Here is a 19326-nt window from a genome sequence, read left to right as displayed (position 1 = left end):
ATCTTTTATTAGATAAGTTTTATCCTTTATTTGGGTTGAAGTTGATATTTAACATGCCAAACCATAACTATCATAGTTACCTGGATCCCCATTGGGATCGGCAACTAACCTCCGCCCACATTCGTTTAGATCATGAGATCCATGGAGAAATCGAGGCGCCCGTAACAGCAAACAAATTCGCAAGGCAAACTAAAATTCTAAGCAAATAAAAACTTGGTTCACGAAAATATGACTATATTAAATAATCAACAAAACGTTGAGTTTTTCTCGACACGATAAGAAAACAAATCGATCTGCGACTCGAAGTAGAGACTAACGCTAAAATAATATATCCAAATCTACAAAAGGAGAGCGGAGTGAGTACAAATTTACCGCCATATTATCACTGCGAAACAGGATAAATTCCTTTTGCCCACTTCAGGATAAGGCAAAGAATCGATTACCTCGACTGGAGAAAGGATTCGTGTATGACATAGCTCCAAATAACCTCCGCAACAGCCTTTATATGGTCGTCCTGCAATACGGGCACTCCCCACATATCTTCGCCCATGGCTCCAAGCAATCAGGATGGAACCTGTGCCTGCAAGACAGCTGAATCAATTCTTCGCCCTCCACAAATCTCTCCAGACAGATGGAGCAATCGAGAAAAGCTCTCTCAACATAAACTTCCATCTGTAGATTACTGAAAGCCTTTGAGCTGAGTCCAGGAGGCCTATTAGCATATTGCACATAGCCACATAGCCATCAGTTTCTGCTCTTGAGCTTGGTGCTAATGAACCTGATTCAAACCATTCAACCAGACTCTCTGCATCTGGTTCTCCATGATTGACGAGCCTCATTTCATCATTCATAGCAACCTCATTCCTTGTGATGTCTAATGTCAAGCCGGTTTGACTGCCATTTAGAAAGTAGGTTTGTGATAAATCTTAAAAGCTTCTGTTGTAATCAGAAGGGCATAAGTTTTGCTGCACCATCGATGGCACATTGCGTGACTAACCTATTTCCAGACGGAGAGATGCCTCTAAGTCTCTCTTGAAGCCTTGCTCTTGCCTGCAGAACAACACCAGGAAGTTGGTCGTTCCTGGTCAAGCTTAGCCTTATCTAGTGTGCTTGCTAAAGATGCGCCGTAGATACTGCTGCCAATCATAGAGTCGCCGTCACTTTGGTTACCTAGCCAATCTGGTTCAAATTCCTTGACAAGGTTGGAAAGATTAGTTGCAGATTGATCACAATTTAGATTTCCAAAAATTCTTTGAAACAAATGAATTATGACCCTTGTGGGAAGAGATGTATTGCAAAATCATCCACAGACCATTCTCAAATAGAAACCCCCAAAGGAAACAAAGTGATGAAACTTGATAGCTCTAGTAAGGAACTCATAAACTTCACCAAATTCGTTTGACTGAGCAACTAGAAGATATTTTTACCAACTCATATGATTGGTATATATCATGGATTAAAAAAAAAAAAAGATTCAAATCTAATATGATATCTTGAGTTTAAAAGTGAATATCTACCAATAAGATTGCATTTGGATTATTTTGGTAATCTAGTAGAGAAAATTAGTTCGGTTGTTTGAGCTTAAACATTCCATACTTGTGCCGTGTCCAGTTAACCAATTTATTGAATATTCTAATACAGTTAAGCGATATTAGTTCTGCCCAACCAAAAGGGAATGGAACTGAAGAAGAAAATATTGAAGTTTTCACATTTAATGAACAGCCAAGGAGGCTCAAATAAGTGAGATAAGATTTCGATCGCAGAATCTCACATAAATCGCCATTCTTCAGCAATAAGTTGCATCGTTTAATAGAGACACGACAAAAGAGGAGCTTTGAAAAATAAGGGGCCTTGGAGGAGAGATTGTAAGATCCCAGATGAGATATTTACCTCTGAATCTACGTATGACAGTGCAAAAATCACATGACATCAAGTTTACAGATTTACGATTCCAGCAAGGCATTATATGCGGTAAGATCTCTAATAAGAATTGGGAATCGGGAATCGTTACCGTGGAGTGATAGGCTGGAGGAATATGTCTGGGTTCGAGCTAAGGACCATCTCCGAAGCAGCGGCGGCGACGATTGTGCCGTCGAGAGTGCCGGGGATAGGCATCTCCACCTGCGGCAGAAGCGGCAGGAGCGGCGGAGAGGGGATCAAGCGATGGGTTTGGATCGGGAAGGCTCCGACCCGTGCGAGATCTCCAGTTGTAGAGCAATCCCGACGCGCTGAGCATTAGAATCTATTCCCGATTGGTAAAAATCAGCGGAAAATGAGAAGACCGCCGCCGTCGAGAGATCCATTGCTCGTCTTTGGTAACTCCTAAAAGGAGGATGCGGAGGTTTCGATTTATGGTGGGCGAGTAGAAGCCCAAAAGAAAGCGCGCTAAGAAAGTCCGTCAGAATTTTGGTTCATAGACATCGGATTTTAAAAACCGCGGTTAAAATCGGTGTCTATTAATGAAAAAAGACGCTCATAGACATTGGCTAAAAAACCAATGTCTATGAGCGAAAATCTGCGCTCATAGACACCGATTTTTGAAAAAATCGGTGTAAAATACTCAAAGACATCGGTTTATGCTTAAAACCATTGTTGTTCCACCGATGTCTATGAGGGTTTTTCTTGTAGTGGTTTGCCCCCTTGGGCCGATCGGCGCCATTAGCATTTACACTTGGCAGAGATCCACTTCCCCTAATCACAAGATGAGCGCTGCCTATGCTGACGTTACTCGGATTTCTGGGAAGTTGTGCAAATCCCCCCATTAAGGCCGAGTGTGCTTCCCAAGCTGCCATTAAATGCCGACCCGTAGGAGTGCGCCACGTGTTGTGCCCGTAGTGGCCGTACGCCTGACGTGATAGACACTGATGGTGACGTTCGACGGTTTGAATTCAACGGTTAGATATGTGTCTTGGTTTTCATGACCTAGATCGGATGATCCCGATCGGCTGAGCCCGAAGTTTATAAACCTCGCAGCGTAGGCTTCCTCCCCCTACTCGCGTCTTCGAAAGTTGCCGGCAACTTTGCTCCTATACGATTTGTGCTCCGTCGATCTTCTGCGTCCCTTCTTCGACGACTTTCTTCTCCTTCTTGTTGGTTGCTACTCGGAAAGCCTAGAAGTTCCACTGTACAAAAATTTTGTACAAAGATCTGAACCTTTTCCTAGCTACCATGTGTTCTTTTAAATTAAATTTTGGATCGCCTGCGGAACTTAACACGTTTGATCCAAAACTTAATCTATTTGTTCTTTTAGGTTTTGACTTGGATCTCCTGCGGAACTTAACACGTTTGATCCAAATCACCTAAGTTATTAATTCCATTAAATATTAATTTCCATAATTGGTTCCCAGTACTGACGTGGCGAGGCACATGACCTTCTTGGATATGGGAACAACCACCACCGACTAGACAAAACCTTTTATGGAAAGCTAATATTTAATTTCCTAAAATAACTTTAGGTCAACCAAAAAGAACAATCAAATCACAAGGAAAAGAAAAATAAAAGAACACTATATCGAAAAACATATTCGAAATACTAGAATCGTAAGTCTCTTGTATTTGATATTATTTCCATAAATAACTAGCATGATGCGGAAAGGAAAAATTACTAGTTATACCTTCTAAAAAAAACCTCTTGATCTTCTACCGTATTCCTCTTCTAACCTCGGACGTTGTGTGGGCAACGATCTTCCGAGATGAGAACCACCAAGCACCTTCTTCTTCCTTGCAAGTTTCGGCCACCACAATTCTCCAAGAGAAGTAGAGGTCCGGCCACCACCACCAAGCTCCAAGGGATGCAAGAAACAAAACCACCTTTCTCTCCTTCTTCTCCTAGCTAGAACCGGCCACCATCAAGAGCTCCAAGAGAGGTTGCCGCCGGCCATAAGAAGAAGAGAAGAGGAAGAAGCTAGGGTCGGCCACCAAGGAGGAAAAGAGAGGAGAAGAATAATAGAGTTGATCACACGTGAAGGCACCTCTACCCCTCTTTTATAATCCTTGGTCTTGACAAATAAGGAAATTTTAATAAAAATTCCTTAATTCTTTTGTCATAAAAAAGAAAAATTATTTTAATTAAAAATAATTTTCTTCTTTTAATAATAATGGCCGACCACTTCTAATTCCCCAAAACAAGGAAAATTTAATTCACACAAGAATTAAAACTTCCTAATTTGTTTCTAGAAATTTATAAAAATTTCTCCAATAATTTTTATCCCTTCATGATTGGTTAATAAAAAGGAAATTTTATAAATTAAAATTCTTCTTTTAAACATGTGGATAATTTCCAAAAGGAAAGTTATCTCTAAAAATTAAAATCTCTTTTCAATCTACAAATAAGGAAAGATATCAAATCTTTTCTTAATCTTTTGTAGAAACTAATAAAAGAGAATATTTAATTTTTAAACTTCTCTTTTAAATTATTATCATGGTTAAAAAGGAAAGTTTTTCTTAAAAATAAAATCTCCTTTCAATCTACAAATAAGGAAAGATTTCAAATCTTTTCTTAATCTTTTGTAGAAATCTTTAAAAGGAAAGATTTAATTTTTAAACTCTCTTTTAAAACTATGATATCCACATAAGAAATAATTTTAATAAAAAATCCTTTTTAATATGATGTGGCCGGCCACCTAAGCTTGGGCTCCAAGCTATTGGCCGGCCACCTTAAGGCCAACCTTTAGGCTTGGCCGGCCCTAAGCTTGAGCTTCAGGCCGACCCCTATTGGTTGGGTAAGAAGGTGGGTATGTGGTGGGTATAAATCTCTATATACAAGAGGCTACGATAGGGACCGAGAGGAGGAATTGATTTTGGTCTCCCGATGAAATTAAGCTTCCCGTGTTCGCCCCGAACACACAACTTAATTCCATCAATAATAATTCATTCCACTAAAGAACTATTATTGAACTACCGCACCAATCCCAAATTACATTTTGGGCTCCTTCTTATTATGAGTGTGTTAGTCTCCCTGTGTTTAAGATGTCAAATGTCCATTAATTAAGCGGGTTACTGACAACTCATTTAATTAATATCTTAGTCCAAGAGTAGTACCACTCAACCTTATCGTCATGTCGGACTAAGTCCACCTGCAGGGTTTAACATGACAATTCTTATGAGCTTCTCTTGAGGACATTCTCAACCTAGATCACTAGGACACATTTTCCTTCTATAATCAACAATACACACTATAAGTGATATCATTTCCCAACTTATCGGGCTTATTGATTCATCGAACTAAATCTCACCCATTGATAAATTAAAGAAATAAATATCAAATATATGTGCTTGTTATTATATTAGGATTAAGAGCACACACTTCCATAATAACTGAGGTCTTTGTTTCTTTATAAAGTCAGTATAAAAGAAACGACCTCTAATGGTCCTACTCAATACACTCTAAGTGTACTAGTGTAATTATATAGTTAAGATAAACTAATACCTAATTACACTATGACATTCCAATGGTTTGTTCCTTTCCATTATGGTCGTGAGTTACTGTTTATAATTTATAAGGTACTGATAACATGATCCTCTGTGTGTGACACCACACACCATGTTATCTACAATATAAATTAATTGAACAACTACATTTATCATAAATGTAGACATTTGACCAATGTGATTCTTATTTCTAGATAAATGTTTATACCAAAAGCTAGGCTTTTAGTATACACTCTAACACTTTTCAGTAAGATTTCCTTCCCATCTTCTTTACGTTCAATCCTCAGCCTTTCTTTTCGTTCCCGGTTACCTTCTTGCGGTTTCTTCGTTCTTCCAATCGTATTTCCTCCATTGTTTCTTCTTTTTATCACCATGGCAAGCTCTTCCCAACCGCCAGACCCGCTCCCGGGCTCTGGTACACCACCATGGAGATCATGTTTGATGCGGATGACGCTAAGAGCCTTAGGAACAACTTTGAAATTCCTTCTGATCATGAGATCATTTTAGCTTCTTCGTTCGATCGGCCAAATTCTCCTTTGACCGGCACCATCTGCTTGTTCAGGGATCATTTCGTGGCTGGTCTTCGATTTCCTGTCCATCCCTTTATTGTTGAAGTTTGTAATTACTTTCGTGTGTCCCTTCCGCAACTCGTGCCGAACTCCTTTCGCCTTCGGTGCGACGTTATTATTTTGTTCTGGCTGCACGACATCCCCCTTACTCCTTGAGTTTTCCATTACTTCTACTACCCCAAACAATCCAAACTGGGGACTTTTCTCTTTCAATCGTGGGTCAGCCTAGTGTTTTTTTTTAATAAAATGTCGACCTCTAATAAACACTGGAAGAAATACTCTTTTTTCATGCGCCTTCCCGAGTGGCCTAGCTTCCTGACCCGCTGGCAGATCGGATTGCCACCTCAGCATGACCTACAAAGATACAAGAGCCAATTGGACTACCTCCATGCAGCATCCATGTTGGTCGGTCAGAAGTACGACATTCATAAATTACTACAGGAGGGTGTCTTGTACATCTTCGGCCTGAGTTTGATCCGCACCCGGCTCCCGACCAACCTAGGTATGCGACTACCTTGCTTATTGTTGGTTGGTCCTGTAACGACCCAATTTTCCTCATTAGGAGTTCTAAAAGTTCTTAAAAATATTTAGAAATACTTTATAAAAATTCTACAGATTTTTAGGAATTTATAGAATATTTTTATGCAATTTTTGGAGTTCGTTTGGTATTTTTACCAAGAGGAAGAAGTTAAAAAAAAAAAAAAAAAAAAAAGGAGAAAGAAAAATGTTGAAGCTGGGTTTTGAACCCAAGACCAACTTGAACCAGATCTTAACCGGCCGTAGCCAACCAACTCTGCCAACGGTCATTGTTAATCAAATATGGAAATAAATTGGTATTAAGTAGTATTTAGGAACAGTAAAATAATAGGAAATAAAATGGGTGCAGCTGGGATTTGAACCCACGAGTTGGGCTTTAAGCAGAACGCAACCCACCAAGTGAACCAGTCGTCAGTTTTGTTTAGAAAAGGTAAGAAAATTTATTTAAGAAGTTAACAGAATATGGAGATTATAAAAAAGGAGAACTTACGTGTTAATTCCCGTGACCTAAAATCCCGTTTCCTTCTTCCTCTTCTGCGTGTGCGACGGCGGGATCGGGCGAAAACGAAGCCGAGAAGAGATTAAGGTTTTCTCTTCGGCGGCCGGCCAAAGGGGACTTCTCCACGAGCTCTTCTTGGATTCGAGCTCCTCTCGTCAAGAAGGAACAGTAGGCACGAGGAAGAGGGCGAGTTTGCGAGATCCTCCGCAAGCCCTAGAAGCATTGGAAGCTTTCTTCTCCGGCTGTAAGTCCAAGAAAAGCCTAAGGTAAGACGCTTACTCACCTGCGGTAAGAGTAGCTCTCAGATTTCTTGTTTTCCATGATTTCGTAGCATGTTGTAAGGATAGTTTGTTTTGTGTTGCTGCCGTAAGTCCCAAGGGAAGAAAGGGGAAGAACGGTAGAGGTTAAGTATGTGGAAAGATTCCTTTCAAGCTTTGAAATTGGCATTTGTAGCTTTTGATTTGGATTTTTCTGTGTGACCGTGATAAGCATGCTTGGTTAATTTTCCCTTGCTGCCGTGAGTTTGATAAAGAAGAGGAGAAGAGATCCATTAAGTTCTTGTACTAGTATACCATGAAACAAAACAAGCTTTACATAGGTTTGAAGAGAAGATCTCAGCAGGTTTTAGCTTGAGTTGGAACTTGCTGTGCAGTTTCAGATTTTCTTTTAGCATTTAGTTTAAGTTCTGTTAAATGTATTTCAGTTTTGGTATGAGGTTTATGTCTCTAGTTCTAGTTTGTTTTTCCTTAGAAGTTTCGAAGCTTATCCATGCTTAACTCAACTTACAAAACTAGTAAATACCAGATGCATAAGAGTATGTTTGATTTCTGTTTTAAGAGTTAATTATCATGAGGTTTTAAGTGTTGTGCTATTTTATTTTTAGGCACTTCAATTTAGTATGACATGCAGATTTTATTAAGTTATAATGTAGAATTTTATTAAGCAGTTTTATTGAGCTAGTATGCAGATTTCTATTAAGAATTAGTGCAGATTTTTGATAACTATTGTATGTGCAGATTTCTTTTGTATTCTATGCATGATTATGTGTTACATAGTTAGTTTCATTCATAGATGCATACGAAAGATACCCCTAACAGTATTTTGGATTTAAGAAAAGTATAAGAAAGATAAAGATAAGTATAAGAAAGATAAAGAAAAGAAAGAAAAGGCCGAGGCCTTAAGTAGATCCCAAAGTCGAGACTTTAGGGATTTTTGGCACACAAGGTGTCTATTAAAATGTCAAGGCATTTAAAGAAGAAGTAAATAAGCTAATAAGTATTTTACTTTTAAGAAGAGGCTAGTACCCGACTTCCGAGGTTGTCGTTAAACAAATCCAGGTCTTGGCCCTGGTAGACCGAGGTCTGCTCTTTTAGGATTGGTGGCTCGCTACCCCAACCTATCAGGGAACGCGCATAAGATGGTACCATGCCTGGGTCCAAGAAGAAAGTTGATTATTATTTTGAAGTATTATAAGTATAAGTTTTGAACAAGTAAAACGAGTTTTACATAAGTATAAAGTATTAAAGAATAAGTCTTTAAACAAGTTGAATAAGATTCAGAAGGTGTTTAGAATTCAGTAAGTTTAGTTCTTTATTCTACCATGTTTATCTAGTGGATGAGTAGTTTTCATGTTTACCTATTAAATGAGTAGCATGACTAGCGAGTAGAATTACATGAGTAGATTTCTTAGCTTTTCTTTGCTATTAGTTTGACATGAGCAGTTATGTTTATGCTTTATTTCTTTTTAGAGCATATAATTCCTAGTTCTTTTCGTATACATGCACATTCGTGTTTTTGTGAGTTAGATAGCGCTTACTAAGCAAATTTTGCTTATAGACTACACTTCCTCTTACTGCAGATAAAGGAAAAGAAAAGATTTAGCAAGGAAGGCGACAAGGTGGCGCGGACGGTGTGTGATGCCAGGACTATGGAAGCCTTGGGACTTAGTTTAAGAATTTATTAAGATTGCCATTTATTAAGAATGTATTAGATGAGTCATTTAGTCTTCCGCTGTTAGTTAATTGTATGTTTTTATTTTGTTTCCGCTATTCATTACTCGCATGATTTGATTTCATTAAACTGCGTGGTGATGTTATTCCTTTTGTGTGTTTGATATGTGTCCCAGCCGCCTGTGGCTGTGTATATTATGTTATGTATGCCAGTTTAAGGTCACCGGTATAGGGGAGATTTTGCCGAAATTTTTCGGTAAGGTTTCTTCGAGGATTTTAATCATACCGGTTAAATAGAGTTAGTAGTAAGTAACGACCATCCTTAGAGAATAGTAGTAGTAAGAAGGGTGATCGTTACTGGTCCTAAGAAGATCGTATCGGTTCCACTGTACAAAAATTTTATACAAGTGTCGAACCTTTCCTAAACAACCTATTGTGTTCTTTAGAAGTTAAATTAGGAATCGCAAACGGAACTTAACATTATTGATTCCAAATTTAACTTATTTGTTTTTAATGGTTTAGATTTGGATCGCAAGCGAAACTTAACACTACTGATCCAAATCAACCTATGTTATAAATTCAATTAAATATTAATTTCTAAAATTGGCTTCCAGGACTGCATGGCGAGGCACATGGCCTTCTTGGGTATGGGAGTATCCACCACTGCCTAGATAAAGTCTTTTAAGGAAAGCTAATATTTAATTTCCTTATATAACTCTAGGTTTAACCAAAAGGAACAATCGAATCACAAATTCGAAAAATAAAAAACACAAACTCAAATAACAAATTCGAAAAACTAGAATCTTATGCCTCTTGTGTTTGGAATTCATACAAAGAAAATACTAGCATGATGCGGAAGAAAATTACTAGTTATACCTTTTCTTTATATGCTAATAACCTCGAGATCTTCTGCCGTATTCCTCGCCTTGCCTTGGACGTCGTGTGGGCGACGACCCTCCAAGATGAACACCACCCAAAAGCCTTCTTCCTCCTTCTCTAAAATTCGGCCACTACCACAAGAGAACAAAAGAGAGCAAGGGGAAAAGAAGAGGGAGAGAGCCGACCACAATAGAGAGCTCCAACAAGAGAATAAGAATTGATAATGCATGAAGCCTCCTCTCCCCTTCTTTTATATTACTTGCCCAAGGCAAATAAGGAAAGACTTTTTACAAAAATTAAATTCTTCCTCTTGTTTTTCCTTTTCCCCTTTTATTTTTCCTTTTCTTTCCTCTTGATTGATTCAATCATCAATCTTTGATTGGCTAATTAATTGGCCGACCCCTTGCTTGGGCACCAAGCAAGGGTGGCTGACCACTTAAAGAGGAATAAAAACTTTGTAAAAATTTTATAAGCAAAGAAGGAAAACTCTTATAAAATTTTACAAGCTCTCTTTTAATTTCTTAATATTGATGTTAAAAAAAAAGAAAGTTTTAAAAATTAAAACCAAGTTTTAAAATTTAAAACTCCTCTTCTAAACTTTTCTTTTTTAAATATAGTTACAAAATTAAAAAGATTCAAATTTAAAACTTCTCTTCCTTTTTTCTAAAACCATGAGGATGGTTAAAAAAGGAAAATTTTAAAATTTTAAACTTTCTTTTAAACCATGTGGCCTAATTCAAATAAGGAAAGTTTAATATTTTAAAATCTCTTTTTTAAAACTTGTAGATTTCTACAAAGAGAAAATTTTAAAAATTCAAAACACCCCTCCTAGTTTGAATTATTGTGGTCAACCCCTTCTTACATGGGCACCAAGCAAGAGGCCGGCCCCATTGAGGAGGAAGTGGCCGGCCACATGGCTTGGTCACCAAGCCATGGGTCGGCCCTCTCTTGGACACCAAGATGAGCTTTTCTAAGAGTGGATTTAAGGCATTAATGAGGCTACGACAGAGACCTAGAGGAAAAATTGGTTTTGGCCTTTCGACGAGCTTGAGTATCCCGTGTTCGCCCCGAACACACAACTCAAGTTCATCAATAATAACTCATTCCACTAGAGAGTTATTATTGCACTACCGCACCAATCCCAAATTACATTATGGGCTCTTTCTTACTATGAGTGTGTTAGTCTCCCTGTATTTAAGATATTGAATGCCCATTAATTTAATTAAGTTACTGATAACTCACTTTAATTAACGTCTTAGTCCAGAGTAGTACCACTCAACCTTATTATCATGTCGGACTAAGTTCACCTGTAGGGTTAAACATGACAATCCTTATGAGCTCCTCTTGGGGACATTCTCAATCTAGATAACTAGGACACAGCTGTTGGGGCAATTTCCCTTGGTCAAGTTTAACCAGTTTGACTAAGCTTGAGTTGGGTCAAGCTTGAGTCGTGATGTTTAAGTTTTGATGTTTGACAATATATGGAGATTGCTGGAGCAATCGTTCGGTTGTGGAGATGGTCAAAGGGTTGACCAGGTTGATAAGAATACAAGTCAAGTACGTCAGTGATAACAGGAGACTTGACTGGGAAAGTCCTAGTGTGATCTAGGCAAAGGAGAAAGTCCTGGTGAGGAGCCAGGCAATTGGAAAGTCCAAGTGTGATCTTGTCAATTGGAAAGTGCAAGTGTGATCTTGTCAATTGGAAATTGCAAGTGTGATCTTGGCAAAGGAGAAAGCCCTGGTGAGGAGCTAGGCAATTGGAAAGTCCAAGTGTGATCTTGGTAAAGGTTGAAAGTCCAAGCATGTGGTCTTGGCAAGGTAAGTCCTAGTGTGACTTGGCAAGGAGAACTCGACAACTAGGATGAGGCCGAAGGAAGCTCCTGAAGGCAAGGCATGAAGGATGGGGAGATATCCAAGGGACGTAAGGTTGATGGAGGAGGCTAGAAGGCTAGTTCGAGGTTGGTCGGGTGTTGGCCAAATGCTAGGCATGGATACCCAACAGGTCACGGTTGACCAGGAGTTGGGGTTGGGACCTTGAACTTGAGTTTGAGGCAAGTTCAGAGTGTTCAATTGATCGGTCGATCAATTGAACCAGTGTCCAATCGATCGGTCGATCGATTGAACAGTGTCCAATCGATCAGTCGATCGATTGGAGTGTGCTGCGAGTGTGGGATGGCTCCAATCGATCAGCCGATCGATTGGGAGCATCACTCGCGAGCACAGAGGGCATCCCAATCAATTGGGCGATCGATTGGGAGTCCCAATCGATTAATGAATCGATTGGGACCTGGAGTTCTTGTGCGAGGAGACACAGAATGGGTCTGAATCGATCGGTCGATCGATTCAGATGGTCTCAATCGATCGGTCGATCGATTCAGATGGTCCCAATCGATCGATCGATCGATTGGGAAGTGATCGTTGAGCAGGAAACGAGCAATGGATGGCTAGGATTGTGTAGATGTGATGTGGCAATCAATTGTGACTAATTTGGATCGATTGGGAGCAATGTATAAAGCCTTGACGGAGCGTTTTCTCCGCAGTTCTTTGCGAGCTTACTTCCTGCGTATTTGCTGCGATCCTCAGCAATTTTCTCCGAGCTTCTCCGCCAGTTCTTGAAGGCTCTTGGGAGTGCATTCCCAAGGTTCAAGAGCGACAACAAGCAACAAGTAAGCAAGAAGAAGTGTGTATTTCAGTTGTATTCTTGTACTTCTTCTTGTGTGAGTGTTGTAGTGTTGTGTGTGTTTGTACGAGGCTTCTCCGCCTCTGGCTGCGACCGAGAAGGAGTTGTTTACTAGTGGAGAGTGCTCGTGTGTGTGGATCATTGGATTAGTCACCTCTTCTTGAGGTGGATACCAAGTAAATCCTAGGTGTTAGCGTTGTGAGTATTTTGTTTTGTTTCGTCTTTGTATTTCGCTGCACATTATCAAGACGAAGCAAGAATGACGCAAGCGCGATGAAACACTATTCACCCCCCCCTCTAGTGGGCACAAAGGTCCCAATAATTGGTATCAGAGCGAGGTCGCTCTTTTACGGACTAACCGCCAAGAGAGCAAGAAGCTAGAGGAAGAAGACGGACTTGGGAGGTCCACCTGGATGGGATATCCGGATTCCACCTTCGTACGACAAAGAAGAATTCAGTTTTTGGAGGAATCGGTTGGAGACTTGGTTCCAAATGGATTGGAACCAATGGGTGGTCTTGGAAGACCCATTTGAGGCTCCAACGGACAAGAAGGGTAAACGCCTTCGACCTCGACATTGGACCGAGGAACAAAAGGAGCAAGCGGAGGCGGATAAGGAGGTAACAAAAATATTGTTAAATCTATTACCTTCTAATGTTATTTTGAGTGTAGGTGAATATACAAGTGCAAGTGATCTTTGGAAAAAGATCATTGCTTATCATGAGACCTCTACACAACTCCAAGGAGTTGAAGAACCTAAGGAGAAGGGCTTATTGGTCCAAGAAGAGAAGGACCAATCCGATGTTGACACGAAGTCAACATCCGAAGAAGAGGAGAAAGAAAAGATCCAATCCGATGCTGACGAGAGGTCAACATTTGAGGAGGAAAAGGAAGAGGAGGAAAAGGAAGAGGTGGAAGAAGAGAGATCTTCCACATCATCAAGAGATGAAGAAGTGGAAGAGTCCACATCCTCAAGTGAAGAGGAAGAAATAGAAGATGATGCCATCTCTACATTGCAAGAAACATCAAATGGAGGATCAAGCATCAACCTTACAAGCAAGGTATAAAGATTTCAATTATTAAAGATAAAAATCATATCATTTGCTTTGAGTGTACGGAACATGGGCACTACAAGAGCAAGTGTCCAAAGTTGGCCAAGAAGAAGGGCCAAGTAGTACCCAAGGGCAAGGAGAGGCCCAAGGAGATTGGTCCCACGAAACGCAAGAGCAAGGAGCACATTGTGTGCTTCTCATACAATCAAAATGAGCATTACCGGAGTCAATGCCCTAAAGGGAAGAAGCCCATCAAAGTTAGAGGAGGAAGCACAAGTCTAGGGGGAGCTTCTAAGAGCAAACCCAAGGTAACCTTTAATAGTGCAATTCCTCCTAGTCATGATAAAATGCATATTAGAAATAATCCTTATCATTTTAATGCAAATTATCATGAAAATAGGAAGCATGATAGTGTTAAGGGAAAATACATTCCTCCTCATGCTAGAACTACTACACCTAAGGCTAGGAAGGTAGATAATTATTTAGGCAATAACTCTAAGGATTATAGATATATGCCTGAAAATAGAAATGCTCATAGGGGTCAAGAAAAACCTAAATCTAGGGATTTATGGAGTGAAAACCAAGTCTTGAGGACAAGACTTGATAGTTTAGAAAGGACCTTAGCAAGAATGGAAAATATGTTTAAGGGTAAAAATGAGCATAACCTAGGAAAAGCTAGACAAGGGTCATCCAATGACTATAGAGGTTTGGGATACAAATCTAAAGTCAAGAAGGATGTGACTTCTTTTCATAGGATTCCATATAGCTATGGGATCAACCCTAGGTGTAAAGGTCAAGTCAAGGATAGTAGGGAAGGATTCCCTAAAAGTACTTTTGGCAAGATCAATGTGACTAAGACTTCTAAGAAGTCTAACAAAGTCACAAACAAGGTTACAAGGGAAGTTATCCCTAGAAGTGACCTAGTAGAAGTCACCAAGGCTTCTAAGAAACCTAGAAAGGTCCTTAGGAAGGTATCTAGGGAAGTCATCCCTAGTGAGTACCTAGAGAATCCAAGAAGCACCAATAGATTTTGGGTTCCTAGGAGCATATTCTCTACACCCTAGATGGGTTTAGAGAGTGTCAACTTCAATTGGAAGGATAGTTAACCCAACCTTGTTAAAGTTGACACTTGAGAGCATTTTCAAGGTTAATGTTAACTTTTGAAAATGAAAAGGATTATTGTGTTACTCTTTGAAAGAGTAAAATGTGTCAAAAATTTAAGGAGTTGATTTTAATCTAAATTGGCACATTTAAGAAAAGTATAAGAAAAATCAAGTTAGAATTTTGATACTTTCTTAAGGAATTAAGAGAAAACTCCTGCCTTGATCAAATGTGATTAAGCCTTAAAGAGCAAAAAGTGCCAAGTCGTGAGGATTTGAATTTGAGTTGAATTGGCACACTTGAAGAAAAATCATAAGAGATAATAAGTTGAGATTTTAGTATCCTCTTAATGGGTTAAAGGAATTTCAATCCGTAATCAAATTAATTACTCTTTGAAAGAGTAAGTTGTGTCAAACTTTGAGGAATCACATTTAATGTAAGTTGACACAAATAGTAAAAGGCAAAAGAAATACCAAGTTGGGATTTTGGTATCTTCTTAAAAGGATTAAGGTATGCCTAAGCCTTAAATCTAAGTGATTACTCCTTAAGAAGAGTAATATGTGTCAAACAAATATTTGAGGATTGAATTCTTAATTTCAATTGACACAAATAGTAAAAGGCAAAAGAAATGCCAAGTTGGGTTTTGACATTCTCTTAAGGGAGGCATAGGCAATCTAGGATTAAAAATTTAAGGTTTAGCATATGATTAAGGATGCTTAGATAGCCTATCTAGGTATATTTTATTTATGCTAAAATGCCATGATTGTTTGTCCATCATATGTCATGACATCATATTTATATTTAGCATTCATATTTTATTATGAAAAATATAAAAATACCATGTCATGCCATACATACATCATGTAGCTATAGCTTGCTTTTCGTTTTGAAAATTGCTTAATTTGATGTATGCCATGTAACATCATGCATTATTTTAATTCCCTTGCTATTTAAGGACAAATGACATCTATTATAAATGGTAAATATCCCAACAAGTGGGATTACACCAAATGACATCCTAGGTGGATGAATTTCATAATACCTAGATAGATATGCATGATCCCTTAGTTTAGGGCAAAACCAAATATACATTTCACAAAGAATCATAAGGTAACTTATATGTGTTTTAGTATACATTAGATACAAGTGAGATGTTAGGATGGTGAACAAAACTCAAGATGTTGATTTAGTGCATCTCGTTGGGTTTTAGGTTCATCAAAACACATAGTTATGTGTTTTCCAATCATTAGGAAAGCTAATGTACAAGTCATGTGCATTGAGCCCAAAGAACATAGTTGGATATTGGTTTTGAAAATAATTTTAAAAGTACTTTGGAAAACCTTGATGAAGGCTATCTTTTGATAGTAATCGTCATTGAATAGTTGAGCACAAACTTGGAAGAAAATACTAGAGTTTTTACAAGTTTCAAAGTTTATGTCAATCTTTGAAAATAGGAAGTATTTTCATAGAAAACTATTTTTTCTTGATAGTATATACCCTAAGTAGTGTCTACATAAATTTTCATGATTTTTAGATTTTTGTAGAATTTTTGGGGAGTTTCTGAAGTTCGCTGAAATTGAATTTCAAGAAATCAGAAACCCAATCGATCAGCCGATCGATTGGGAAGTCAATTCTCATGAACAAAAGAGTATTGAATCGATCAGCTAATCGATTGACCCAGGTTGGATCGATCAGTCGATCGATTCAAAGGGAATTTCTGCGAGTAGTAACTTGCTGAATCGATCAATGGATCAATTGAAGTGAATTCAATCGATTGAGTCCCAACTTCAATCGATTGGGAAGTTTGATTTTGACTGAAAAAGTCGGATTTCAGCACTTCAAGTCACTTCGAGTCCCGTAAACCATTCTATACCCCTTGGAATACATTTGTATACATTTAGGGGAAGTTTTCATGATGAAAACAAATATGGATTGAGTAAGAAAAACCAAAGTGAAGTTTAGGATAAGGGTTAATTTTAATTCTGAATTTTGGAACCTTAAAACTTCAAATTTTGGTTTTCAAGAGTCATTAACCACTCCTAACCCTTTGGGATATATTTGTATACACCTAGGGGGAGTTTTCATGATAAAAACAAGTATGGATTGGTTAAGGTAGACTTAGGTGAAGTTTAGGTTGAGATTTGAGTTCATTATTAAATTCTGAATCTCAAAACTTCAAGTTTTGGTTTTCCGATGTGTTTAGGAACTCCAAGTCATTGTTGGTGCAATGATAGAAATTTGAACATGTTTTTAGGGGGAGTTACTCTTTGAAAATATAAAATTTTTTTCAAAAACCTTGGAAAGTGGGTTAAACCTTCGTGTTGGATAATACTCAAGGTCAAGTATTGGAAAGCAATAGAAGATTGGTTCTCTTCATTGCTAGGATGATAAATGCTCTTGGATGAGCATTTTGGAATAGATGTTTGCTCAAGGGGGAGCATTGGGTTCAATGAGGGGGATCAGACCTTCATTGGTAGAGTGACAAATGCTCTTAGATGAGCATTTAGAAAAAGATTACTGCTCAAGGAGGAGCATTGGGTACAATGAATGGGATTTTCATTGGTCAAATGGTGAATGCTCTAGGTTGAGCATTGTGGAGACAAGAAAAGCTCAAGGGGGAGCTTTGGAGACAATGAAGGGTATGTGATCTTCATTATGGAGTTAACTATTATGGAGAAGAGTTGTTTTCTATTTTTGATGTGTGACAAAGGGGGAGAATTGGAGGTTAAGTTAGGCCTTCATTCATACTTTGTCATGGAAGGATTAAGGCTATGGGATTTAGCCTTGTGATAAAGAAGGAGTTAAGGCTATGAGATTTAGCCTTGGTGTAAAGAAGAGTTAAGGCTATGGGATTTAGCCTAACTTAGTGGGATTGTCAAACATCAAAAAAGGGGAGATTGTTGGGGCAATTTCCCTTGGTCAAATTTGACCAGTTTGACTAAGCCTGAGTTGGGTTAAGCTTGAGTCGTGATGTTTAAGTTTTAATGTTTGACAATATATGGAGATTGCTGGAGCAATCGTTCGATTGTGGAGATGGTCAAAGGGTTGACCAGGTTGATAAGAATACAAGTCAAGTATGTCAGTGATGACAGGAGACTTGACTGGGAAAGTCCTAGTGTGATCTAGGCAAAGGAGAAAGTCCTGGTGAGGAGCTAGGCAATTGGAAAGTCCAAGTATGATATTGGCAATTGGAAAGTCTAAGTGTGATCTTGGCAAAGGAGAAAGTCCTGGTGAGGAACCAGGCAATTGGAAAGTCCAAGTGTGATCTTGGCAAAGGTTGAAAGTCCAAGCATGTGGTCTTGGCAAGGTAAGTCCTAGTGTGACTTGGCAAGGAGAACTCGACAACTAGGATGAGGCCGAAGGAAGCTCCTGAAGGCAAGGTGTGAAGGATGGGGAAATATCTGAGGGACGTAAGGCTGATGGAGGAGGCTAGTTCGAGGTTGGTCGGGTGTTAGCCAAATGCTAGTCATGGATACCCAACAGGTCACGGTTGACCAGGAGTTGGGTTTGGGACCTTGAACTTGAGTTAAGGCAAGTTCAGGGTGTTCAATTGATCGGTCGATCAATTGAACCAGTATCCAGTCGATCGATTGAACCAGTGTCCAATCGATCGGTCGATCGATTGGAGTGTGCTACGAGTGTAGGATGGCTCCAATCGATCAGCTGATCGATTGGGAGCATCACTCACGAGCACAGAGGGCATCCCAATCGATCAGTGAATCGATTGGGACCTGGAGTTCTCGTGCGAGGAGTCGCAAGAACAATTGGATAGATCGGCCGATCAATCCAACCATTTCCAGAGAGCACAGAATGGGTCTGAATCGATCGGTCGATCGATTCAGATGGTCCCAATCGATCGGTCGATCGATTGGGAAGTGACCGTTGAGCAGGAAACGGGCAATGGACGGTTGGGATTGTGCAGATGTGACGTGGCAATCGATTGGGACTAATTTGGATCGATTGGGAGCACTGTATAAAGCCTTGGCGGAGCGTTTTCTCCACAGTTCTTTGCGAGCTTACTTCCTGCGTATTTGCTACGATCCTCAGCGATTTTCAACGATCTTCTTTGCCAGTTCTTGAAGGCTCTTGGGGGTGCATTCCCAAGGTTCAAGAGGCGACAACAAGTAACAAGTAAGCAAGAAGAAGTGTGTATTTCAGTTGTATTCTTGTATTTCTTCTTGTGTGAGTGTTGTAGTGTTGTGTGTGTTTGTACAAGGCTTCTCTGCCTTCGGCTGCGACCGAGAAGGAGTTGTTTAGTAGCGGAGAGTGCTCGTGTGTGTGGATCCTTAGATTAGTCACCTCTTCTTGAGGTGGATACCAAGTAAACCCTAGGTGTTAGCGTTGTGAGTATTTTGTTTTGTTTTGTCTTTGTATTTCGCTGCATATTATCAAGACGAAGCAAGAACGACGCAAGCGCGACGAAACGCTATTCACCCCCCCTCTAGCGGGCACAAAGGTCCCAACAACAGTTTCCCTCTATAATCAACAATATACACTATAAGTAATATTATTTTCCAACTTATCGGACCTATTGATTTATCGAGCTAAATCTCATCTTTTGATAAGTTAAAGAAATAAATACTAAATATATATGCTTGTTATTATATTAGGATCAAGAGCACATACTTCCAT

General features: G+C 39.2%; 1 protein-coding gene across 1 annotated transcript; it reads right to left on the bottom strand.

Moving 5' to 3' along the window:
- Nucleotides 1-306: 306 nt before the first annotated feature.
- LOC122023335 (probable E3 ubiquitin-protein ligase RHY1A) lies at nucleotides 307-2115 on the bottom strand. The gene is made up of 4 exons (XM_042581389.1): nucleotides 2012-2115; nucleotides 998-1096; nucleotides 798-894; nucleotides 307-738 (listed from the first exon to the last, which is right to left on the bottom strand). Exons 1-4 carry the CDS (start codon nucleotides 2113-2115, stop codon nucleotides 502-504), a joined length of 537 nt encoding a protein of 178 aa, XP_042437323.1. The 3' UTR covers nucleotides 307-501.
- Between the last annotated feature and the right edge of the window lie 17211 nt (nucleotides 2116-19326).

This window comes from Zingiber officinale, chromosome 9B (assembly GCF_018446385.1).
Source record: "Zingiber officinale cultivar Zhangliang chromosome 9B, Zo_v1.1, whole genome shotgun sequence".
NCBI classification, from domain to species: Eukaryota; Viridiplantae; Streptophyta; class Magnoliopsida; order Zingiberales; family Zingiberaceae; genus Zingiber; species Zingiber officinale.
Note: the sequence above shows the minus strand (reverse complement) of the source record. Positions and strands in the feature narration are given on the sequence as shown.

Bases quoted from the DNA above. Each gene is read 5' to 3' on its own strand.
- LOC122023335 (XM_042581389.1), bottom strand. From the start codon at position 2,115: ATGCCTATCCCCGGCACTCTCGACGGCACAATCGTCGCCGCCGCTGCT. The intron at 895-997 runs GTTAGTCACGCA...TCTAAATGGCAG, and splicing joins ATCTCTCCGTCTGGAAATAG to TCAAACCGGCTTGACATTAG. The intron at 739-797 runs GTTGAATGGTTT...AACTGATGGCTA, and splicing joins AACCAGATGCAGAGAGTCTG to TGTGGCTATGTGCAATATGC.